The 26,027-nt window shown below is 39.7% G+C and overlaps 1 protein-coding gene across 2 annotated transcripts; it reads right to left on the reverse strand.

Annotated features, from left to right (window-relative positions):
• Window positions 1-24,508, reverse strand: BRMS1L (BRMS1 like transcriptional repressor). Of its 2 annotated transcripts, XM_057428537.1 has the most exons (11): window positions 24,318-24,508; window positions 18,295-18,385; window positions 15,427-15,554; window positions 9,472-9,551; window positions 6,744-6,840; window positions 6,260-6,343; window positions 3,929-3,993; window positions 3,060-3,099; window positions 2,110-2,236; window positions 896-968; window positions 304-430 (listed from the first exon to the last, which is right to left on the reverse strand). In XM_057428537.1, the coding sequence occupies exons 1-11, from the start codon at window positions 24,451-24,453 to the stop codon at window positions 410-412; spliced, it is 942 nt and encodes a 313-aa protein (XP_057284520.1). In that variant the 5' UTR covers window positions 24,454-24,508; the 3' UTR covers window positions 304-409. The 2 variants fall into 2 exon arrangements, with proteins under 2 accessions (XP_057284519.1, XP_057284520.1); XM_057428536.1 differs by lacking the exon at window positions 896-968 and having other exon boundaries at window positions 1-430.
• Between the last annotated feature and the right edge of the window lie 1,519 nt (window positions 24,509-26,027).

Genomic DNA, 26,027 nt, shown 5'->3' on the forward strand with positions numbered 1-26,027 from the left:
TTTTTTTTTTAAATCTGCATTTTATTTTTTTATTTTACAAAGATGAGAAGTTCTGAGCTATTATGCTTGAAGAGCATACTTCATATCTTAGGCACTGGACCCAATTTAGAGGTAAAATGTTTGTTGACATGATTTACCATCCTCAGGTTTCTGAAGCCTGTCCATATGAAGTCTACATACAGCACTACAAATACACATCAGATACTGCTGTAAATTTATAAGAAATACAAAACACTGTTAAATACAACTTTCACCCCATGGCACATCAAGCATGGCAATACCACTTGTTTCATAGATTACCAATGGTCAGTTGTGGTTATGCTTTATTGAGTATTTTCCTTTCTGTAGTTGAGAAATATACAGCTTGGACTTGCTTCCATCTGGTCTTTTAAACCAAACTTCATCATGGTTAATTGTTGTAATTATGGCACTACAGAAAATGAAGGAAGAAGGGTCAGGGGAAGAAAAACAAGAAGAATTTAGAAAACTTCTAAGCTGATAAATAACCTCAAAACTGCAGCTGTGTTTCCACACAGTAAAAGGAAAATATGCATTACTTATAAATGCTAGACCAAAAATATATTGTCTCCATTGTAAGGATAGTTCTAACAGAATTCTTTGGTAACTGCATGTGTCTTTAGTGAAGGCAGTTAATTTTTCAGCCATCTATTTAAACCCTTAACATGTACAAATATTTTAAAAGAACAGTAGTCACCGATAGAAAACACAATAGATAACCCATGGTAAAAAAGAGATCTGTTTTTACACTGAATACAAAGTATTCAGAAAAAAAGTCAAACAGATAGAAGCCTAAGATTTAAAGCAGATAAAGTATTCAACTGTTAGTCATTATACCAAGAGAAAGTCAAAACCTGATTTACTGAATCATTCTTACATGAACTATGCTTTTATGCCCCTTGTGGTAAACCTTCACACAAACAGTGTACACAACCCCCTCCCCATAACCCCTAAGGAAAAAAAAAAGAAAAAAAATCAACTACAATTGATGACAAAAAAAGGCTCAAAACCGGAGATTAAAACAGTTAATGGAAGAAAGATCAATTAAATAATGAGTGTGACAAAACTCCCTCCAGAAAACAATTAATCCTTAAAAGTTGCTGACATCTTGAAAAGTCTGGGAAAGGTCCACTGTGTGCTTGCCCTGTTACGTGTCAGGTTTTGGCTTTTGTCAGACACTGGATACCGAGATCTTTCTTTGTCCCAGTGTAACTGCTATGTTCTGCTAAACCAATTCAGATTTTTTTTTTTTATTCCAGAAACAATACATAGTTTATTAAAATACCTTCATGTTTCAACCCTGAACAAACACCAAAAGCACCAAAATGCACTCCCCTTTACCATACAGGGGGAAGAAAGGAAACAGCCAGCTTTACAGTAGTTTACTATATATAATATATATATATAGTTTACTGCTATATTAAGTTCCTGGGTAGCTGTACATATTTAATCAACACTGTGCTTAGATTCCACTTGTCTCATTCAGTAAAAGGTAAGATATAAATTTAATTTTAAATATTGTTTTAAATAGACCCACATTTTAGAATTTGCAAATATTATCCATGCAGAGAAAATACATTTAGGTATCTAAAACATTCAGCCAAATTTGCACTGTAATATTTAGACTGCTCCCTCGTAGAATCTTTTTAAATGGGAATTCCTTCTCTTTACAAAGTTCCAACTTTTTTCTTTCAGACCATTGACCAACTGAAAAAAAAAAATTTTTAATAGTATAAAGTGATTTTCTATAATCAAATATTTTTGGTGTGCCAGCAGATCAAATTTTCAAAGCAACAAAATCCCAAGATACTCAAAAAACTTACTCAAAGGGTATTCATAAACCAGAAGGAGCTTACATTGTTAGCGAGGTCCTAACTTTAACAAACATCTCATGACCTTTAGTTAACTCCAACCCTTACTAGCCTCTCAGAAGTCCAGCACACAACCTTCTTTGGTAATACTTGTCTTTCAAGGTGAATAAATGTTACTGAGGTGACAGCACTTCCTAATTAGCCTTATTCTTCAATGCCATCATCCTATCTACTGCTTAATATGAATTGTACAGAGCTGCACAATCTGAGTAATCTTTACCTTGTAGGGCATTCATCTTTCTTATCAATGCATATTGTCTGTCCACGTCCATACCACTCTCCATCATAATACAGTCTTCCTTCTTCAGATCTAGCACTGTGTAGGTGCTTTTCTAATTTGACAGGTGCTAAAATGATCAATAAAAGTAATTTAATATTGACTTGGCAGAAGTCAGTTAGTTATTTAAATATATTTTCATCAAGTTATTTACACAGAATACACGCTTTCCATGATCAAAAGTAACTGCAAGAATGCACAAAAATTGGAAGCAAGATACTTTTCTATTTCCAGTCAGATAAGTTATATTTCCGTTTTCAAATAGAAGCTATCTTCCCTACAACCTTCAGATCTACGAATTTTCACAAATCGAATAATGCAATATAAAGATTACTTCAAATGGCAGAACCTGAAACCTCTTTATCAGCACATTACCACAGAATGCAAGTAGTAATGCACCAATAAAGAAAAACATCATCTATTTGCTTCCTCTCCCTTTTCCTCCTTACTCACCACGTCCAAGAACTTGATTTTACCTAGCATTCATGTGCTTCTCAACTCCTTCAACACAGCTGTACTTTTTCAGGGTTGTAGTTTGCAGCAAATGTGAACATCCTTCACAATGCATTCCTAAGGTCCAGGTGCTCTCAGTTTCCTGCCTCATCTTACGCATAAACACTGGTGTAGCCTGTTGACGTTAACTGGTACAACCCACTTGAAGTCTATATTTTTGTTGCTAATTTTCTAGAATTCAGGCATCAACACAATCATCAGCAATCAAGCTACAAGCATCAGCACCCAAGAGAGGGGAAAGACAAAAGCCAGATCTTTCAGCTTCTTCACCCCCCATCCTCCATCACTACACCAGGGCTAAAATAAGTATGATCTGCCTAGATGCAGTTTACAGCATTACACACAGCAAATTCTGTCTTGTGAAATCAATGTTTACTTACGTTCTGGCTTTACTCTGTGTGGCCCCAGTGTAGCCATTGCCTTGAAACAAAAATGAAAATTAAGTTAGTTAGCAAGAATACTCTTTTTTTTGCTAAATCACCAGCTTTGACTCTGAAGTTATGAGTGGTGTAGCTCAGGATACTTGCTTTTACGTGCAAAAAACCACAACTGGAACAAACCTAAAATAGGTATGTGTTCAGCGCTGACTCCATAACTAAATAAAACAGAATTTTGAGGAAGAAAAAGAATCACCTTCTTATGTAAGTTTTGAGTTCAAATCACTCAAGACGTTTTATAAATTAAAACCTCCATTTCTGTTTTGTAATTTTGTCAAGAAAATACAAAATGACATTTACTCATTCTAAAAAACAAAATGCTATATGATCAATCTATTCTTCTGATTTACACTGTATACAAGCTCATTTTCTGTTCTCTCATGCGAACGGTAGATCACATAGTATTAAAGTAGGTTTTAAAAAAAACACTCAAAGTTTTCTGGGGTTGTTTGCTTTCGTTTGTTTTTAATTATTTCCAGAAAAGGCAAAATCCCCAGTAAATTCTAGGATTCACTCCTATTTAAAAATCACGCTACACTATAGGAAACAAACTGAGGAAAAGCTGGTTTGTGTCTATTCTTCTGATATGTTATGAAAAGCCAGACAATTTTTCACATAGGCATCACATTTTACTTCTTGTTAACAAAATATGCACAAGTATAAAACGAGTGGAATGATTAGCTGACTATTGAAGAAATAAAAATCTATTTAGAATTTTGATCATGTAAGAAATACCTTTACATACTTCTAAGAGGCAAAAGAACTGGACAAAAACCCAAACAAAACCTTTGGTATTCATCCTTTAATCTCACCTTCCTTATGGTTGTCCAGTCTTCAAGAATATCAAGGTCTTGTAACATATAAACTATATAGGGGCGTGGAGAAGTTAGGGAAAACTCTTTTAAAAAGCAATAATAAAAATACTGTAATGTTGGTAGAAAGATAGTAATTGCTCTGTTATGCCAATCTTTCAAGCAAAGAATACCTATGTGAAGCAAAAATAAATGCATCTTTGAATTATGCAAGCTAGAAGTACACTTTAAAAACTGTAATTTTTAGTTACAGTACATAATTAATAGTATGTAGATATTCAGACTACTGGAGTTCAAGAAGAGGATAAAATAACAATTGTGATAAAACCATTTCATCCCCAACAGTTCAAAAAATCATTCCATTTGCAACTCTACAAGTTACAGTCAAAATTTCCTGCAATTCCAACAGACCACTGAAAATCAGCATCTACACTAGTATCAGCTTTAATAAAATTATTTTTACAGTACTCTGCATCGTATTGCTTTGAGAGAAAAGCACAGACAGCACCACATCTCTGAATATCAATACCAAAAAAAAAAAAGAAAAAGAACACAAGTAGAAAGGAAAAGCCCCTCCCTTGAACTATCAACTGTAAAAACTGTGTATTATTATGATACATGAACTTCAAAACAAAATTCCACATAGCACTGCTATTCCATTACAACGGTCTTCAGTTTTTATTTCATTTCTCCCCATTTCATCTCTCAAAAATAAGTTTAGAAAAAGTGTTAGGAATGTTTAAAAACTAAATATTCTAAAATGGGATAAAGAAGCTTCAACTCACGTTCCATTTGAAATTTTACAAATCTTTAGCCATTTTCAAATTTGTTTCCCTCTAAAGTAGTATAAATTAAAAAATGTTAAATTCCTAGGATTATAGACAGATCTGTAGAAAGTGACAAGTTCACAACTATTTTAAAATCATAAGCAAAAAGAAAATTAATTTACTTCACAACTGAAAGGATTTTCAACTTTATTAACTGCCTGAAATTGCTGGGGTTTTAGACCTAATACTATGTTAGCATTTTCTGATTGGAATGCATTGTAAAACAGCAAGGTAGCTCATAATTCACAGAATCTGAATGTTATTTGTATGGACAACCCAAAGACAAGGATGGCTAAGGGCTAAAGAAAATATACTTTCACACAACATGGCATTCAAATTGCTAAAAAGGACTTAAGAAACTAAAGAAGCCACTTGTAGGTACATTGATTAATACCAGCTGGCTTTTAAGCATTAGCTAAAAATCACCTCTACTGAACTGAATTTCTAATGCATCCTAGTGGAAGAACTGCCACCACTAGGACAAATCATCTATCTCGTATATGTTCCAGTAAACTGAACATCCTCCAAGGAGGGTTTTGGGGCTTTTTTTCAGAAACTTCTTCCTTCCCACCTTCTCCTGATACCATGAAAGCTTGTGAAAGTAGCATGATTTTTTGCAGCAGGTTAGCAATAAAAAATGGCCTTTATACTATATAATGTCACTACTTAGAATCACAGAATGGTTTGGAAAGGACCTTAAGATCGTCTAGTTCCAACCCCCCTGCCATGGGCCAGCAGGGACACCTTCCACGAGACTGGTTTGCTCAAAGCCCCATCCAGCCTTGTCTTTTCTAGGAAGTCTCCACAATTCTGGCAACTTCCAAGCCACCATATTTCTACCCTATAAAAATGTTGGGCTGGGGGTAGGAGAAGAAAGAATACTCAAGTTTGCAAAGGCATCTCCTTCTTTCTGTGGAGAAAGATGATACTGTCTCTTAGTTGTTATACCTTAAAAAGTTTGCTTGTCAACAGCTATGAAGTAATCAATGCACAATTTTTAAATACTATACTCTCTCTACAGGAACCCCAAGCCCACAAACAATCCCTCTAATCAGCTCAATTCTTTGAATTTTAAACTTTTGATTAAAGAGTTTCTGTAGTCTATGGAATTGTTAAGAAGTAATAAATTGAGACAAAGGTATACCAGAATAAGAAGCAAAGTTACACAAGTCAGGAGAAGTTACACAAGTCAAGTTATACTTTGCAAACATAATGCCTAATTTTTTAATGAGTTTGCCTTGCAGATCTTTTTTTTTGAAGAATTAGAAAAATCACCTTTTAGAAATGTTCTCTATGTGAAACTAGTAGTTAGATAATTTTAATTTCAATTTTTGTAATAGGATGTGTCAACATGACTTCCCTAACCTGAATAACAGCTGCCGTGCAAAAATAAATTTTGAGAATGCATTATCACTTCAACTTCTTGTTTATGACACATATAGTAAGACTAGCTATAAACCAGTAAATACTACTAGAAAGAACAACGATTTCAGTAAAAGGATATCTGATACAACAACAGGTTTCTTCTTATCTGGACTAAATGGATCCTTCCTTTTCTTCCTGGACTGTAGTTCATCATTCCATAATTCTGAAAAGACATAAGAACATGCTACAAATCAGAAACATTTATAATTTTAACTCTTTTAACAGCAGAGAAATTGTCAAAAAATGACAAATAACTTTTTTCTGGGGAAATGCTGTTTCTGAACAAAATGAAAGTGTTACGTAATTACATACTCATACATTAATACTCTCAAAACACACATGGAAAACTGACAATTACTAGATCAAAGTTTGTTTTAAGCTTAAATTCAACCTCTGTCCAAAGTTTACAGTCGAATAGCATCCTGCTGGATAACCGGAAACTCACCAGACATTCTATGTGAACAGTCTGTTAATCAGTAGCCACCAGAAGATTAAGAAAAAAAAATAGCAACACCAAACAAGCAAACAAAAAACCACCCCAACAACTTTGAATTTCTATCCACCTGAGGTAATGTCAATGCTATGCCTGTCTTCTTCAAGTCTTCTAATCTTTTCTTCTAGTTCACTTTGTACGGTATCATACAACAGAAGCTTTTCACTCTAAAAGAGAAATAAGTTACACATTTTACATTACTAAGTTCTATCATCTAAAGCTATGACAACAATTTAAAGCCTCAGCAGAAGGAAGGCAAGAGTAGCTTTAGGTGAAAATTTTTCAGAAGCCACAAAGCATGACATCTCCCCCTATCCACTTTCTTAGCATGAGACTCTACCACATTAAAGACGGCGCATTCACTTAGCATAAGCGTAAATATAGTTATCAAATATCAATACCAAGAATAACTAAGTGGATAAAAGCATGCAGCTAGATCGTCAGAATAACTGTTTGTATTTTGACACAAATACAGCATTTTCCTTTTGGATAGCAAAGATTTATTCACAATGAATAACTGTAGTGACCTCTATGCCATCCTTCATTATAAAATCAGAAAAGCTAATGTTTTTCATGGAAAGCTTTATATTCAGCTGCCCCCAATATTAATAAACCTGCAGTAATTTATACAGAATTATCACCTATTACCATGTATTTTTAACTATTTTCATAGATCTGAAAAATACTTTCCCACAGAAGAATTTCTTGAGCACATAAAATATTTATAGTTGTGAAAGGAAAACCATCTACCCTAAAGCTGTGAGAAACACTTCTGAAGCACTGCTTTAGAAAAATTAGCTGGTTCATCCTTTTAAAAAGCAATTTCTGATCCAAATAGATTAACATAATGCCTTCAGTGTTAGCTGTACCATTAGCACTTCTTATACACAAACAAAACCACAGACTGATGTGAACCTTCTACAGCATTTCATGCTGTCTACGCTATCTTCCATCTCTTAAGTATTTCTGAACTAGAAAAATCAACTTTGTAGTAAACTGCTCTACAGTCCATTGAATAGGATACCAAAATTACACAGTATCTATTTAGACCACTTACCCCCTTTAAAGGCAGCATCAAGAAACACTACACTCTCCAAGCCAGTAACTTGGAATTAAGCAGAGTTCCAGGCCTCTAAATTTACTGTTCTTTCATCAGCTTGCACATCTCTTAAAGCATGATTAGGAAATACAGCTAATTGCTACATTTTAAAGTTCATTATCACTAAGCAACGTATTTAACAACTCTGGAAAACAGAGGGCTTGGATATGCTCACTGAAAAAAAAAACAACAAAAAAACCAAAACAGTTTAAACAGCACAAGTCGCTGCATCTAGCTATTTGCTACCATGTCTCTGCCAGAAGCTGCAGCCCCTAAAGCCAAGTCAGCAGATTTCTGCACCTCAACTGCTCCTGCCCATAGCATAGCATACTAACAGAAACTTAACCTTTACTGATGTTCAAGCTAGTATGCTGGAGTGAAGCAAAGTAGCTGAGGAATAGACAAAGAACCCTGTTCTACTAAATGGCTGTCACATTTACTATTCCCTGCAAGTTACAACATATTAAATTCCAAAGACCTCCCTTCAAATATTTTTCAATCCCTTATTAAAAAAGAAAAAAAAAAAAAAAAATTCCCAGTAGAACTGAAAAGGCAAAAGCCTCTTACATATGCCTGAAATGCCAAACAAGTGTTATCTGTTCCAAGAATATGTTAAAATTCCATTTTAAAATGAAATAGTGTTTGTGTTTAGACATCTGTTTTGCTTCAAGGTCTTGGAGACAAGTAAGGTGTGAAAAGCTGTTACAGACATCAGGGGCATTCCTGCTGAATGGTCATTTTCCAGCGGAATAAGCAGCACTGCTGACTGTAAAGACCTTACTGCATGATGAGTATTTGAATTCTGAAGGTTTCTCAGTAGAAACATAACAGCAAAACAAGGTAGAAAGACCACCTTAGAGAGGAATAATATATAGCCAAAGCAAATCAATCACAGATGAGAAACCCTGTAAGTCTTACAGGATTCTGCCCAACCTCCTGAGTATTCCCAGGAGCAAAGACAGTCAGTAATGAGTAGTTCTTATTATACCTTGCTCTTTCTCATGGCACCAGGAATATAGATTTTTTAAATTTTTTTAAAGTATGTGCCTTATTTGTATAGAAGGAGCCACAGACTTCAGGAACCACGCCAAAGAAAACACCTTTAAGCAACTGCAATAGGGCTGAGGAGTGCTATGGCACAAACCTCACTACCTAAGCAGCTATATTACAGCATTGGACATGAGTATTTTTACTACGGTATCCAGTATATTTAGATACTTAAACAGGAATGTTTATATTCAAGGAGAGATATATTTTTCCTGTAACTGCTTTTGAAATGATAACTTCACCACCAGCTCTCTAAGGCATCTAAAAAAGACATTAATAGTATCATTATTATTTTAGTTGTCATTGTTGTTATTAAAATGTAAGGTTCTTTTGGCTAAAACTAGGTCAGATATTTTAGTTACTGTTCTTAGTAATCTTCTTACAACAAAGGTAAAAGAAATAATGTGGTAATCTATTAATAAGAACTTGTTAATGAAAAATAAAACTTAGTTACACTTACATGTAAAGTCAAAGTAATATAAAGCAAATTTTTATATGCTTTGAATAACCTCTTACATAGGCTTAAATTTCACAAGGCAATTGCATTCAAATAGCAAATAACAGCAATAATCAAAGCATGCACTGAACTGGGAAAGCATGACACCATAAAGTTAGATAAGATTAGCTATCAATGTCAAATAGCTGGCACAACCTCACAGTGCTGTCGAGAGGCTTGAATTTCACATTCATACTTGTTCTTCACAGATTCCAGACAAAGCTCTCTATAGATACCTGTAATCAGACAAATTACAGCAATATTACTTTCTTTAGCTAGTATGATTTTAGAAATCTCTTTTAAGACTGCCTGCAAGTCCCAAAACATGAACATACTAGAAAATACAGATCTATTAGCCACTTGCAGTGGCTGGCTGCTTTACAGAGTAAACATAAGAACAAGTAATCCTTTAATTCCAAAGATCTGAGGAAAAATAAATGCTATTTTAACTTTTCCCATTTGTCAACAAATTACACCAGCAGTCATGCTAACTTTACAAAATTGGTCAATGTCATATTTATGCTCAAATTATCCTGGATATCCTCCGTTTTCAAATTCATTACCAAATCAAATTTTCAAATCAAAGTACCAAATGGCCTCTTCTAATTTCTAATTAGAGTTTTAAATAATGTTTTGAGGTTTTTAAATAGCTAGAAAACTGAATGAAAAAAACAAGCTTTTATAAATTAATATAATAAAGCTTACTTCATAATGCATGACCTTAATAAACTACATCAATTAACAAGACACTGTCCTATTCTTTGAAGTAGCCACCTTGCAATACAAAGGATACTGCTTCTGAGTATTGGGAGCATTTCTTACACATTTCTGAAAATGTGTCTACTAAAAAGACAGCTGAAAAAAAATCTGAAAGATATCTGAAATGTAGTATCTGGCAAGTACAGATAGAACTTGATTTAATACAGTCAACGCATTCACACAAAATACTTAAATTGTTCCAGATTACCATCTTGAGGAGTTAAGTTTGCACACACATTAATGCTGTCTAGCAAATGAAGAACTCCAAAGAAAAACTTTGCTTAGAATTTATTTGACTATAATTTAATATAGTACAAGAGGAATAATTCTGTTACCAGCAACAGGTCTGAAAAATAAACCTCAAAGTATTATGTCAATCACTTTTCTGCTGTGAAGTCACTTTTGATCTAGAATTCAAAGTGTTCTTTTGTTATGCTGTTTGGTTGGTTGGGTTTTGGGGGTTTGTTTAGGGTTTGTTTGTTTGGGGGAAGGGGTTAATATTTATGGCTGACTGCCGTATCTAGGTCTACCCATTTATAATCACAGCTTATTTCCCAGAAATTAAGCAGTATAAATATGAACACTTCCAGAAGAAACAGTTCTATTCCCAACTTCCTGGAACAGTCAGGATCCACATTTTGTGTGAATAGTGCTCAGTGCCTTAGACAGCAGACAAACACAAGTACCCTTTCCAGCGCAGATGCAATTATATTCTTTTATTTTAGGACCTAAAAAAAGCTAGGAGGATTAGCCAGGTTAATAACTGGTTAAAAGGGTGGTGTCATAGTCAGGGGTTTGGGTGTCTTGAACATGGGACCCAAGCTTGTAGGCCAGGTCTAGTGGGGGCTGGTGGAGCTGCTGTGATAAAGAAGGGAAAGAGCAGTTTTGGTAGGAGGCTTGCCAGACTGGTCAAGAAGGCTTCAAACTAGATGTGTTGGGGGAGGGGGGCATCATTCCATCCCAACACACCCAGTCAGTTGCCAGAACCTATAATAAATGCTTGGAGCAATGTAGAGATATCCCAGCCAATCCAGCCAATGAGCCGGCTTCAGGTGGAGCTTGGCTCAGATGCCTCTATACAAATGCCCATAGCATGGGGAACAAACAAGAGGAATTAGAGATGTGTGCACGTCTACGGGGGTATGATATAATAGGCATCACAGAAACATGGTGGGATGGCTCCCATGACTGGAGTGTTGGAATGGAAGGTTACAGGCTCTTTAGGAAGGACAGGCCTGGCAGGCAGGGAGGGGGAGTTGCCCTTTATGTTAGGGATAGGCTGGAGAGTACGGAACTCTGTCTGGGGACAGGTGAGCAGTCCACAGAGAGTTTGTGGATCAGGGTTAAAGGGAATATAGCTATGGGAGACATTACTGTGGGGATCTGTTACAGACCGCCTGATCAAGGAGAACCTGCGGATGAAGCACCCTATAGACAGGCAGGAAAAGCCTCACACTCGCAGGCCCTTGTTCTCATGGGTGACTTCAACCACCCTGACATCTGTTGGAAGGACAGTACAGCCCGGCACAAGCAATCCAGGAGGTTCCTCGATTGTGTGGAAGACAACTTCCTTCTGCAAGTAACAGAGGAGCCAACAAGGAGAGATGCCATGCTTGACCTCGTGCTCACCAACAGGGAAGGGCTTGTTGGAAATGTGACGCTCCAGGGCAGCCTTGGATGCAGCGATCATGAGATGCTCGAATTTGAGATCCTCAGGACAGTGAGAAGAGCGTGCAGCAAGCTCACTGCCCTGGACTTCAAAAGAGCGGACTTTGGCCTCTTCAGGAACCTGCTTCGGAAGGTTCCATAGGATACAGCCCTAGAGGGCAGAGGGGCCCAAGACTGTTGGTTGATATTCAAGTATCACCTGCTGCAAGCTCAGGAGTGTTGCATCCCAACCAGAAGGAAGTGCAGCAGGAGGGCCAGGAAACCTCCTTGGATGGATAAGGAGCTCCTGAGGAAAAGTCAGTTGAAAAAAGAGGCTTATAATAAGTGGAAGCAAGGACAGGTGGCATGGGAAGAGTACAGGGATGTTGTCCGAGAAGCTAGGGACCAGGTTAGGAAAGCTAAGGCTCAGTTAGAATTAAACTTAGCTAGAGGTATTAAAGATAACAGGAAGGGATTCTACAAGTACATAGCAAATAAAAAACAGACTAGGGAGAATGTAGGCCCTCTCAGGAAGCTCTTGGGAGAACTGGCTACACAGGATTTGGAGAAGGCTGAGGTTCTGAATGACTTCTTTGCCTCGGTCTTCACTGCCAAAGGCTCTGACCAAACCACCCAAGTCTTGGAAGGCAGACGCAGGGACTGTCAGAATGAAGACCTTGGGCCCACTGTAGGAGAGGAACTGGTTCAAGACCATCTTAAAAACCTGAACGTGCACAGGTCCATAGGTCCTGATGAGATCCATCCGTGGGTCCTGAAAGAGCTGGCAAATGACGTTGCGAAGCCGCTGGCCATCATATTTGAGAAATCATGCCAGTCAGGTGACGTTCCCGATGACTGGAAAACGGGAAATATAACCCCCATTTTCAAGAAGGGGAAAATGGATGAGCCAGGGAATTACAGACCAGTCAGTCTCACCTCTGTGCCTGGCAAAATCTTGGAGCAGATTCTCCTGGAAGGCATGCTAAGGCGCATGAAAAACAACAAGGTGCTTGGTGACAGCCAGAATGGCTTCACCAAGGGGAAATCCTGCCTGACCAATTTGGTGGCCTGCTATGATTGGGCTACAGAACTGATGGACAGGGGCAGAGCAGTTGATGTCATCTACGCAGACTTGTGCAAAGCATTCGACACTGTCCCACACAACATCCTTGTCTCTAAATTGGAGAGACATCAATTTGATGGATGGACCACTCAGTGGATAAAGAACTGGCTGGATGGCCACACACAAAGAGTTGTGATCAATGGCGCAATGTCCGGCTGGAGACCAGTAACGAGTGGTGTCCCTCAGGTGTCGGTGTTGGGACCGGTCTTGTTCAACATCTTCATCACTGACATGGACAGTGGGATTGAGTGTGCCCTCAGCAAGTTTGCCGATGACACCAAGCTGTGTGGTTCGGTTGATACGCTGGAGGGAAGGAATGCCATCCAGAGGGACCTTGACATACTTGTGAGGTGGGCTGATGCCAACCTCATGAGGTTTAACCATGCCAGGTGCAAGGTCCTACACCTGGGTCACAGCAATCCCAGGCACAGCTACAGGCTGGGCAGAGAAGTGCTTCAGAGCAGCCCTGCAGAGAAGGCCTTGGGGGTGCTGGGCGATGAGAAAATGAACATGAGCCGGCTTCAGTGTGCGCTCGCAGCCCAGAAAGCCAACCGTATCCTGGGCTGCATCAAAAGGAGGGTGACCAGCAGGTCAAAGGAGGTGATCCTGCCCCTCTACTCTGCTCTCGTGAGAACTCGCTTGGAGTATTGTGTGCAGTTCTGGTGTCCTCAACATAAAAAGGACATGGAACTGTTGGAACAAGTCCAGAGGAGGGCCACGAGGATGATCAGGGGACTGGAGCACCTCCTGTATGAAGACAGGCTGAGAAAGTTGGGACTGTTCAGCCTGGGGAAGAGAAGGCTGCATGGAGACCTCATAGCAGCCTTCCAGTATCTGAAGGGGGCCTATAAGGATGCTGGAGAGGGACTCTTCATTAGAGACTGTCGTGACAGGACAAGGGGTAATGGGTTCAAACTTAAACAGGGCAAGTTTAGGTTGGATATAAGAAGGAAATTCTTTCCTGTTAGGGTGGTGAGGCACTGGAATAGGTTGCCCAGGGAGGTTGTGAATGCTCTAAGGTCCTTTCCAACCCTAACGATTCTATGATTCTATATCTCTAGTTCAGCTAATCATACTTCAGCATTTTTTTTCCCCCATCCCTTTCTCAGATACTCAGGGATTACCGGCACAAGCTCAAGTCCTACCCACTTCTGCCAAGCAAGAGCAAATAAGCCTGTTCTGCATTTTCTTGCTTTCCCTGGAATAATTTTATCAATCTCATCCAGTTGAGGAAAAAAAGAAGGGAGAAAAAAACAAACAAACAAAAAAAAAACCAAGCCAGCCAAATCCTGATTTCCAGTCTCAACTTCAAGGCAAGTTTGTAGTTTTTATGCTGGACTCTTTTTACAATGGAACATTGATCTTCAGTGCTGCTGAAGACGAATCAGGAGAACCTGTAATATGCTGCCTATCCATCCCCACCTACTGAAAGGCAGCCACATTTAAAACTGAAAATCAAAAGCATGGATTAAGGTTGCTTTTACATCAAATCTTCTGCAAGTTCACCTGCAAACTTTCTACAAAGCCCAAATGGCTACTTAGGATGAGTCAAGTAAATTTGGGTTAAGACCTTAAAGCCCAAGACATTGTGGGTCACCAGGTATGGAAAAGTGACGACCACCAGGACGGAGAAAAATGCAATTGGTCAAAAGATTTCAAATTCTCTTCATAGCCTGATGTCAAAAGTACCAATGAAGACAAACTGAATAGCACTGAAGCAGCACTAGTATTATTAAAAACGAAAGCAAGCTTGCCATTTTCCAGTTTGCCTGCACCACATTTTTGCTGAATTTCTTAGAAAAGACACTGGCATAGTTTCTCTGGCTAAAGAGATCAAAACATCTGCTTTTTGGCTTTCTGACAGCCTGTGTTAGGTAACCCTCAGACCACTGAATTACTCATAAAGAAGTTGAGCTGTAACATTAAAAGAATTTACAGTAGGGAAGAACAGAACTTAGTCTTCCTACAATACCACCATTCCACATGGTAATATGGCTGTATCCCAGAAAAACATGAAAGTTCCTGCCTGCTTCTTCTGTAAGCATAAAAGCCTAAGTATTAGTTTTAATAATTAAAATGCAGCTCAGATAAAAGCTGCTAAGGATAAGAGTCCTGCTCCCTCCCTAGATGGAACAAGAGAAGAGACAGATTAGAAAAGCAGAAAACACATTATCAGCCAAGATGATCTGGCAAGAACTTCACGAAATAGCAGCTACGTATCTCTTCATTTCAACAGTGGCCAGTGTGCAGACTTGATTCCAAATCTTCTGACTAACAAAAAATTAGTGGTTTTAATTCAGTAATTTTGTGCTTACTACACAAACACAGCCATTAAGTGAAACATTAAAAAAAAGAAAAGACATTTTTAGTGTGATGTTATCAGGCAACTTGTGCAAAGAGGTAAGCAATCTATTCATTTTGAATCAAAAAATATTTTACACAGGATACATTTTAAACTATGCTACAGTATTTCTAATTTTAAAACACACTCCTTTAACAATTCTAAAGAAAAAAGATTGACCTCAAAATACATAGCAAGTTTATACTTGTAGAAACAGCAATACTCATTTTACATGCCTTACCTGCCACCTTAGTTCGGATTTGCATATTTTCTTGTAAAGCTGCCAATGGTTCTAAATATTCAGGTGCTTTTCCAGCTATGACTTCTTGTAGCTTTGCATCCACTTGGCTTAATCTTTCTTTGTAAAGCCTTAAAATAGTACAAAGAAACAAAAAAAAACAAAACAAAAGTATTTATTTCATTTAAAAGCAAACACAGGCTAGAAGAAATATTCCATCTCTAAGGAAGAAGGGGAAAAAAAAACAACACACAACTGTTAATAGGATTAAGATGGAGTAGGAGGTGAATCAACATGGAAGAGGACAAGAAAGGGTGCTACAATACATGAGAACAATATGGCTTACATCATGGAAGAGAAAGATAGACATTTGGTGGACAGAAACACCCATTTGCTTTCATGTTCACATATCTGCTCCCACCCTATCATAAACCAAGAGAAAAGAGAGGTAGGCTCTTACTGAAGCAACCCTCATTCCACCTCGTGTTAAAATCCACATATTGCATATTATCACAAATATCACAGGATAATTTGTAGCTTATATCTTCCATTCCTGCCAAAGGAAGTGTGTTTAAAATATTTACTGGTAAACAATGAAGAATCTGATTGCATTTTAAAGAATTTAATGTACTATCAATTACAAGTATTTCAATCACGATAAAACTCTGACCTTTGTAACTGGTAAGTTATCAGTTGCAAACAGTGTAATAACAATATAGTGTTGAACAGCAGAGTCATCAATATAACCAGCTTCCCCTGTTCTCATTTTTAACCTTGCACTCAACAATCAAAACCTGTAAAATTAAGGCAAACATGTACAAACTCTGTTGCACAGGTTAAAGAGCACATCAGATGTTGCTCGTTTACACAGATAAACATATCTTTGTTGTATCTGTTTACATAGATAAAACAGATGTCTTTGGGACAGGGATGCTGCCTTACTGCTCATCACTTTACTCTGATGACAACTCCATAGTTCAAGCCTGTGTACCTAACCTAGCAATTGTCAGTGATCACTCCCCTCCTTACCTGCAAACCAAGTATTACACATGCAATCTGTCCTGCAGTCAACTGACAAAGCCTGCAGCTGATCAAAATCCAGCCTGATGGGCTCAACCCTTGATGAGCACACAACTGCTAACACATAGAGAGCTACAGCAGAATTATTTAGCTAGTGCATAAGCGTGGCTGCAGAGCACATGACTGGGTGGGTCACTGACATTTGATTACACATCACCAAGTTCAAGCTACATCAGAGTGAGAAGTCTTTGGTACCATGCAGCAGCTGATGGACTAAAACTGTTTATCCAGTACTTTCAAACACTGATTTGCTTAACTGCTATCAGCCACTGCAAATCCTACTTATCTCATAGCATCTAAATTCAGTTTCTCTGAAAAGGAAGAGGAGGTACATGCAATCACTTCATCTCTGCTACTGGTTGTGGCTAAACATCCCACTGTTCATGCATCTTTTTCTTCTTTCCCAAATTTATCACTCCCCTACTCACATCTGCTCCTTCCTATAATCTTTGTTCCATCATTCTAATGCTCCTTTCCTAGTAATCCCACCATCACACTTTTTCCAGCCCCTAAAACCACACCAATCTCACTAACCAGTGTTTCCACAAGACCTTCCTCCTCATATACCACAGCCTTACCAACTCCCAAACACCATTCACAATCCCTAACCCCCCTGAAATACTTTTTTCCTTCCTCCTAAGATCACCTTTCTTCATATTCACTCCTTAAAGGTTTGTTTCCACAATCTGTTTTCAGTCATCCAAGCTGTCCAAAAGATGGAAGAGTAGAGCTGAACTCAAAAGCTGGAGGATATCCAAATGTCAAACCAGTAGGTATCAACTCATCAGCTGGCTCCATTTGCAGCTTGCTTCTTGCTCAGCCCAAGAAAGAACAGCAAGACAGTATTCCCTAAACACTGCAGCAAGAAACTGCTTGCTGGGCAATTCTTTCCAGTCCTAGTAAGGTGGGCCTCACAGTGTCCTGTTAGGCAAAGCGAGTTGTATGTCTCAGTTCTGCAGCAGAAAGATCTCACAATACAAACACACATCTGAAACAGTGACAACTGACTTGATTTTCAATATATGCCAAAGAACAGACAAGGTCTCCTCAAAGTGTCACTTTGTCAGGTATTCGATTAAGCTAGTTGCCAAGTTACCACCAATTTAAATCAGAACAGATGTATCTAGCTTGTCTGGGCATGTGGGAAAAAAAAAACAACAAACAACTTAAAATACACACAAAACACTGGCTCTAATACAAATGAGATTCACTTTTGAATAACTATTAATTATTACTATTAATACTTACTAAGTCGTTACTGCTGATGTAGGTATTATGGCAGACAGACTACAGACAGAAAGTTAACAGTATTTTCTTCTTTTTTTTTATTATTGGTATCTGGGTACCAGTAGACACAAGAAACTTTCATTGTTATCAACTATAAAAACTGGTGCAATACTCTGAAAAAATAACAGCTTCATTTCTTATTCAGCAAAGACAGTATTTACATCTGTCCCACACATATAAAAGGATGAGATCTTGAGTAAATAAATACATAAATTGAAAAACACCACAAGTTTCCTTAAAATTACAATTCATTGGTTCTGCTAAGGACTTTGATGTAATATACCCACACCAGCCCTTCACAGCAAAACCACTCTGAAACCACTCTTACAGCAATACGTAAAAGCACTCTAGAGCAACTGCCTGCAAATAATTTCAGAATTCCCAATCCTTGTTCTTCTCCAGAAGTAGCATCCACATATATGAAAGACAAGAAACACCAGCTGCACACGATATTTTTAAGGAATGGATCCTCAAATGAGGCACTTAAAACATTAAAATACTTACTGATCTTTAAGGTCTGTAAATTGCTTTTCAAGATTGGACATTTCATCTAAACACTCCATCCTCCTCCTTTCACAGTCCTCATCATCCATTTCTACAAATAAAAGAAAGATAATTTGTTTTGAACAATGTAATGTATAACCAAATAAAGTGAGTATTTTGTTTCTAGTTAATCTGAAGCAAGCCTGAATTTCAGCTATGAACGGATTATCCATTATATTATCTTATAGCACAATATGAGAAATCACTTGCCATATAAACTACAAAGGAAGAAATCTGTATCTAATTCTAGAAGAAACTCCATAAGCAGCAATTTTTCTTCCTCAAAACAGGAAACAATATCATGGTAAGGCTTCAAGAGGGTAAATTTCATAACTGATAATATAAAGTGCACCTAAGAATGCGTGAAACAGAAAAACTAAACATTGTATGTCACACCAGAGGAAAGGTGCCATTAAGCACGGACAGCTATTAGCCGTCACTGAAAATTCAAGTGTATTCTGAGTTAGTGTGAGCAAAAGCAATCCCTGGAAAGCCCACACGGTTCAATGTTACATTTGTCATATAAAATTCAAGGATTTGTTTTACCACTATGCATTAAATAAAAAAGTAACACTTTGTTTTGAAAACACGTTTCATCCTGTTCAATTCAGCCAAAATATTAATGTAGAAATATCTATAGTTCATCTTAATGACCATTTAAAATTACTGCATTTCTAATGAAACACTTCTTAACCTGCAAAGCCCAGAATTTTGCAGAAATTTTATTCTACATGCTTTTATGAAACAAGAGTAACTGACATTAAACTCTTCCCACAGGTTTTAATTTATATTCCTGATTTCTTTCTTAATTTACCTAGTGAACATAACTGTAAAGTATAATAAATCTCCACTTTTTGGCCAGAAATTTTGCCAGTCATTTGATGTTATTAAACACGAGTTATTACCTTCCCAGCCTTTTCTTAGACCAGAAAACAGAAAAAGCTACAAAATTCCTGACTCTTTCCCACCCTTCCCAGAACAATAACAATAACAAAAAAAAAAAACCAAAACAAAACAAACAACAAAAAAAAGGCCTTGTTAAGCCACATTCAGAAGTTAGATATGTCCTGAAACTGCTTTATAGCAGCCTTATCTCCAGGAATTAGCTCTCAACAGTTATGGTACAACTGACCAATTATCAAGCAGTAGCAGAAGACATGCAGAAGAAAGGATAGGCAGGATGCAGCCAGGAACTGGAGCTGAACTAGGGCTAACAGGCTAGTTGTTTGAGACAAGGCGTTGCCCTAAGGAGCCTGGATCCATCTAAGCAGTTATTCTGTCATGAAGTCCTAATTCCTCACAGAACGGCAAAGTAGGACCTTGAAACAAGCACAGCCTGGACTCACTCTTCTAGACCATAAAAAACTCTGAACCTTTTGCTTCTTCTGCACCCACATTTTTACAGCACATATTTAACTCCTTTGTCTCTCACACCAGCTACAGACAGCAGCATGCAAGTCTTCATCTTCACTGTTCTGCAAAAGAGTACGGCAATTTGCAAAGGTGAAAGGAGTAGCTTCAGGGCCAGCATAGCTACTTCAGAGGATCTGATTAAGTCAGATCTTCCATTCAGACCTCTCAATGTATGAAGTTTTCTGCACGCAGCTTCTTCCCGAAATCATCACAAGCTTTTAAGACTAAAAAACTACACCAGCCCTCTCTGCCTGAATATGAAAACTAGCAGGCAGTGCAGCAGTATTCATCTGTACTACAATGTTACTTACAAGTCCAAATCAAAGACCTACTGCAGTTTGTCATGTTATAGATAGTACAAGCAAAAAAAAAAAGGAATGCGTACAAAGTTTTAAAACATGAAGTATCTTGAATTACTTGAAAGCAGAGAGAGAAAATTTATGGGCAGACCTTCAAAAGCTGAATGCTTAGCACACTGGTGCAGGGGGGGAGTATCAGGCTGTTGAGAGACACTATTCTATTTTAAAATTCTGTTCTCAAAAGTCAGGCAGATCCTGAATCCCAGAATAAGGCTGAAAATCAGATTAAAGAGCAGTTTTATTTGGCCATCTGATGCAATACTGAAGCCAAAACTGGGCAACTTTCAACTCACACAGATTTAAGGAATGTGGCAGTAGTCATATTACTCAAAGAGATGCATAAAGCATTTATGTGCTATAAAAATAAAGCTTCTTTAAAATTTGAAGGCACCTCCCTGTAAAGCTAAAGAAGCAGCAGCACTGGGATACCAAGAGTTCTACTGCTCAAATAGGCATTTCAGGTAAGTTCAGCTATGCTTTTGGTTCTAAGTATGCTTTAGTAAAGAATCCACTTGAAAGTTTTTCCTTAAATTAACAGATATTTTATCTTTTGTGGATATTTAGGGACTACAAAACAAAGAAAACAGCTAAGAACTGTAACCGTGGCTGAGGATCTGTACAACACCCACTTTTGGAAAGGAAGGGGACTGCATCTTATATTCTAAACTTGCATTGCAAAGAAACTATAATGCATTGGTATCCAAGGACACAGCTGACTCTTGTAGACAGTGAAAGTAACTCGTAGCTCTGTCCAACCTCCCCTCAACTGCATACATACTCAAAAGTCTTCTGCCTAGAAGTCTACATTCTGCCTATTATTCATACTGCATGGCGATTCACAGGCTAAGTAACTCTTCAACTGTTTCACCCTTATTCTGCCTTCAGTAAGATTCATAAAATGACGGAGATTTTCAGAGTCCTAAAATACCTTTAATTCCCACTTATGAAACTCTTTCCTCATGGCTTTAAATGACATACAGATTGGGTAATATGCAACACTGAACAAGTAAAGGGTTTTACGATCGAGTATCATGGCTTTCCAGTTGAAAAATGTACATCGTTATATACTAAAACACTTGTTCATAGGCCCATCCTGAAAGTATTTAGGGTGTTTTTAAAAACCTTAAAAATCACAGTAATTCTTTTCCTACTATGTTCAAGCAGTCCAACTCAGTAACTAGGCAGCCTGGTTTAAAGGAAAAAAAAAACAACCCACAGTACTTAAAAATATAACAGTGCTTAAACCAGATTTTTTTTAATAAGTTATGGTCTATATGAAAAAAAGGTCAAATTCTCATCTGGGATAGTGGGCATAACTTGTGGGGTTTTATTCATCCCCAATATGCTATTGTATATCCTGGTCAATAAAAAGACCTTATACTAAATACATAGCATAAAAAAGCAGGACAGAAATAGTGCCAGCTCTCAAGGGCAAGTTATGCTTCTTCTAACCTGTACCTTCTGTATTCTCAGACATCTACTGGAAGAAAAACAAAATAGCAAAAAAAAAAAAAAAAAGCTGAATGCAAGCAAAGCAAGTGACAAATTTAACAACAAAAATACTTCAAAATCTTTTTTTGTTATTATAATTTTAGCAAGGACTTATTTCTTGCAATGCTAATCATTTTATATTCTTAGGAGCAACCTGCTTCCATGGAGCATGTTCATATTTGTCAAGACACTGAGACAAGCACCTCATTTCCTGTAATCATTGTGTTTTAAGTGCTCCTTAAAAGCATTTATCTGTGGAATGCAATAGAAATTATCTGGAGAGTTTCTTGTATTGTTTTAAAGAAACATTCACAGACTACACTCACTTAAAATGCAATTCCTCCTTCCAGGACCCTAATCCCAGAAGAAAACAAAACAAGGGCAAGACAACAGAATTATTTGCCTTCAATTAAAAAAAAAAAAAATTAAAATAAAAATCAACCAAAGCGTCTTTGAGGACATGCAGACTTCAAAGTTTTCATTAAAAATATCAATTAACACAACTGCAAACAGAAGCAAAGGCAAGTTTTGAAAAAAAAGAGCAAACTTCAAAGCTGGAACTAGCAGAAACAATTCTCTCCACCAGAGCCAGGGAGCTAGAGAAAAGTTCACATCCTTTTCTCCCTTTCTCATGGAGAAAATTACTTCTTTTTTTTAGACATAGATTAGCTAGAATAAGAGATTAAGAAAAGGCATTCCCAGACAGCATCTACCTACAGTACAAACTGGAAGGCTAAAATGGGCTCCATAAGTAATGGTTATAGCTGCAGTGCTGCTCCTGGACCTCATCAAGGAGTCATACACATAATCCTGTGTATCACCCACCTACTGCCAAATAAACATATATTTACACTCTCTGCTTTCCCTCAAAAGATGTAACAAACTTTGTATATCAGACCTTCTTGAAAGCTGTCACTTAATTTCTTATCCAAAATATAATATTCCCTTTTTAGTCCATGTACAATTCTGATAATAAAAGAACTGAAGCATGCTTTTGTAAGTTAGCTACCTTTTTCATGGGTTATTGTTCAGACAGTTTACATGCAAAGGCCCAACAAACACTGAAGACCATGCAAAAAAGGGGACAGGAAAGCACAGTGTACCAGAACTGCTGGGTAAGGATGAGAGGCAGGACAGTGGCAGTGGCAATTTGATGCAGAGACAGACACTGACCAGCAGCCTAACTTATAAAATGGGGCTCACTCAGTCATACTGGCCAGCTCAAGCCATGGGGGGATGGCAGAGGAGCAGGGGAAGCTCTGTACAAAACATAGGCAGACCACTTGGATTTACAGATTAACAAAGGCCTCTACTGGGGATCAACTCGTGAGGAATGAGTATTAAATCAAGGTCAAAGGGAGTGACTACACTCTCTCCCAGCACAGCAGTCTCACTTTCCCATCACTACTAAAGTTTTCACTCTACTTCTGCAGTGTCAGCTTGGCTCTTTCTACCACACCTATAGGGCTCCAGCACCTTGTTAGTCCATCCACAGCCCAGACAAGGGCAAGCTCCATGAGACCACATGGAACAACTATACCAGGGCTTTCCCTGAACTGCATCAGCGTGAATCTAAAAGCCACAGGATTTAACAACAAAAAGATTTAACTGTATATCGAAGACTAACATAACAGATAAATCAATCACAAGCCTACATATGTAAAAATATAATTTCACAGCTGCCTAATTTGTCTAGTTCTTGGTGTCGCTTTCTTTCACTGTGCCAAGCTGACACTCATGCCACAGGTCAATGTGCTAGTACAGGCATGGGACGGGATCCGAGAAGACCACTCTATACCACTTCAGCTGCCAGAAACACACCAGGACCACAGCTAGCACTGAACACAGCTACTGTTCCTCAGCTAGCCCTTCCAGTGACTGCTATCCTGCTTATGGAGCTTACATACTTATGAAGCCACAGCGATGCCAGAACAGCAGTGTACTCATCTAATGATCAGCATGTTTCCCACTTTATAATTTACCCCTTGTAAATACAAGGGAAGTTTGAATAGATAATAACCACCTTCTAACACAGTGGACACTGCCCATAGAAAAAGTAATCCTTTTAAAGCTGGATTTCACCTACTAATTCACAATCTGTGGTCCCAAAGAAGCTATGGAAGAAGAAAGGGGCCTTTAACAGAGCAGAGGTTGAAATGCTTAGCAGAAGAGGCCAATGGTACTGACAGGGTTTCCAATGCCCCCTCAAAGACAGGCCTCAAAACGTCTAATCGAAATTCACAGTTTTACATATGATGAAATACACATATATGCATACACACACCTGTATTTTGTTACATGCACGCACACAGATGTGTGCATATATGCCAAGCCTGTTAGCGCAGACCTTAGCGAGCCCCCCCCGCCCTCCCCAGGCCATCTTCCCAAGCCCAGCAAGGCACAACCCACAGCACCTACACGGAGTACCACGGCCCGGCCCGCCAAGGCCGGGTGCCAGCCGACTCCAGAGCCGGTAGCTTAGGGCAAAGAGGGGCTGCCATGCCTTGCGCCCCTCCACTTCCCCGCCCTCCACCCGGCGGAGCCTGGGGGAGGCTGGGCCGGGCCGGGCCAGAGAGGCAAGGGGGCGGGGTCACGGCAGGGGTGGGCACCAGCCGCCACTGGACCCGTGCGGGCGGGACAAGTATCTCTCCCGGGACAGCACACTGAATGCTGAGGGAACCGCCGCGGCTCCCCCCTCTCCCCTGAGGGCGGCCGCAGCACCTGAGCTGTCCCCCTCCTCGGACACGGACGAGCTCTCGGTCTCCTCCTCTTCCGAGCTGCTGCCCTCGTTCTCCCCGTAGTCCACCTCCATCTCATCGTGGTTGTTTTCTTTCTTCTCCCGGGAATGGACCGGCATCGTTCCTACCGCCGCCGATCCCTAGGACAGCCCTTCCCGCCGCCGTCGCTCCGCCGCCGCCGCCGCCGCCAACCCCTGCTGCCCCGCCTCTCCCCGCCTGCGTGGCCTACGAGCCTTCCCATTGGCAGAGCCCCACCAACAGGCTACGTTGGCCGGCGCGCGGGGCATCCTGGGAGTTGTCGTCCGTCGACTGGCACACGGGGTGGGGCAGAGGAAAGCTGCTCCCGTGAGGGGCCGGGCGGGGAGTGGAGGCTTTGTGAATTCCCCTTCCCTACCGCTCGTGAGGCTGCCCGGCACTGAGTGGCTGCATCACGATCAGACAGAGCTAGAAGCCCTGCCCACGTCTCGCACAGGCGGCCCCAGGGGGCTTGTAGGACCCACCTTGCAGCCCGGCACCGATGCTGCTGCCAAGGGGGTTTGCATCCTGGCAAGGTGTCTGTTTCTGCCCGCCACCGCCCATCCGCCTTCCCCTGGGCTCCAGAGGGCCCTGCGGGTAGCGAGCTCCCCGCCAGAACCTGCTTTTTCCCGGTTTCGGTGATATGCTTTAAATTAAATCAGACCTGGTCTCCTAAAGCTAACAGCAGCCACTCACAGTAGACATAAGGAGAGACTAAACGGACATGAAGGCTGTCCCACCTGCCCCCTTGCTACAAGGGACTGATGCTTACTTTCAAGGTGCTTGTGGGCACAGAGATGTCTGGCAGGGATCCTCAAGACTCATGAAACACACGGTTAGTTGTGGCCCGCAGATGAGCGTGGGCAGTTTTTCTCGGGCTGAAGAGAACTTGATGGTACAGCATGGGCTCTCTTCTGAAGCCCAGGCCAGGTGGAGGAGCTGCAGAGACAAACTCTGTGTCCCACTGTGGGATGTGATGTGCTGCCCCAGTGAAGTGAAGGCAGTATTTACCTGGCAGTAGCAGTTCTCCTTCATATTGAGAGATCCAGATCTAGTCATCCTCCACAACCTGGAAGGATGTTTGTTATGCAGGTTATGTTGTGAAGCAGTTAATGATTCTGAGCTTCCGCACAGACTTCCACCTCCATGGCAATTGCTGCCCACCTCACCCATCACAATCATCGCTGTTATGTTAGTCACTTCTTTTCTCCCACATCTCTGTATACCCAATGCAACTAATCTCCCTGTATCTCCACCAAAAGGAGTGTGCACAGGTGTCCCACCTCTTCTCCAAGCACAGAAATATAAGACAAAATTAACAACCTCCCATCCTTCACAGGGTAAACTCCATCCCTGTTGCTCATGTCTCTAGCTTTGTAGTGAACTGAGGACTAGCAGAACCTGGCATGCTTTCTCCACACCCACCACAACTGTTATAATTTTAAGCCTATGATTAAGTAACACCTGTAATTTCCGAGACCCACAGCGCACACAGGAACGCCTCCTTTGCGACCCCGGCACTAGCGGGTAGCTGCGGTTTCCGAAGACGCATTCTCTTCTCCCGCCTCCTCTACGCTCGGGGTCTCCCACTGCCAGTGGAGCACGGCAGTGCCGGGGGAAGACAAGGAAGGTGGCCGCGCTAGCGGCGGGAGGGCCGTGGGGCCGTGTGCGCCGCCGC

Source organism: Pezoporus wallicus, unplaced genomic scaffold (genome assembly GCF_028554395.1).
Source record: "Pezoporus wallicus isolate ANWC-B61680 ecotype Strahan unplaced genomic scaffold, APGP_CSIRO_Pwel_v1 contig_3486, whole genome shotgun sequence".
Lineage (NCBI taxonomy): Eukaryota > Metazoa > Chordata > Aves > Psittaciformes > Psittacidae > Pezoporus > Pezoporus wallicus.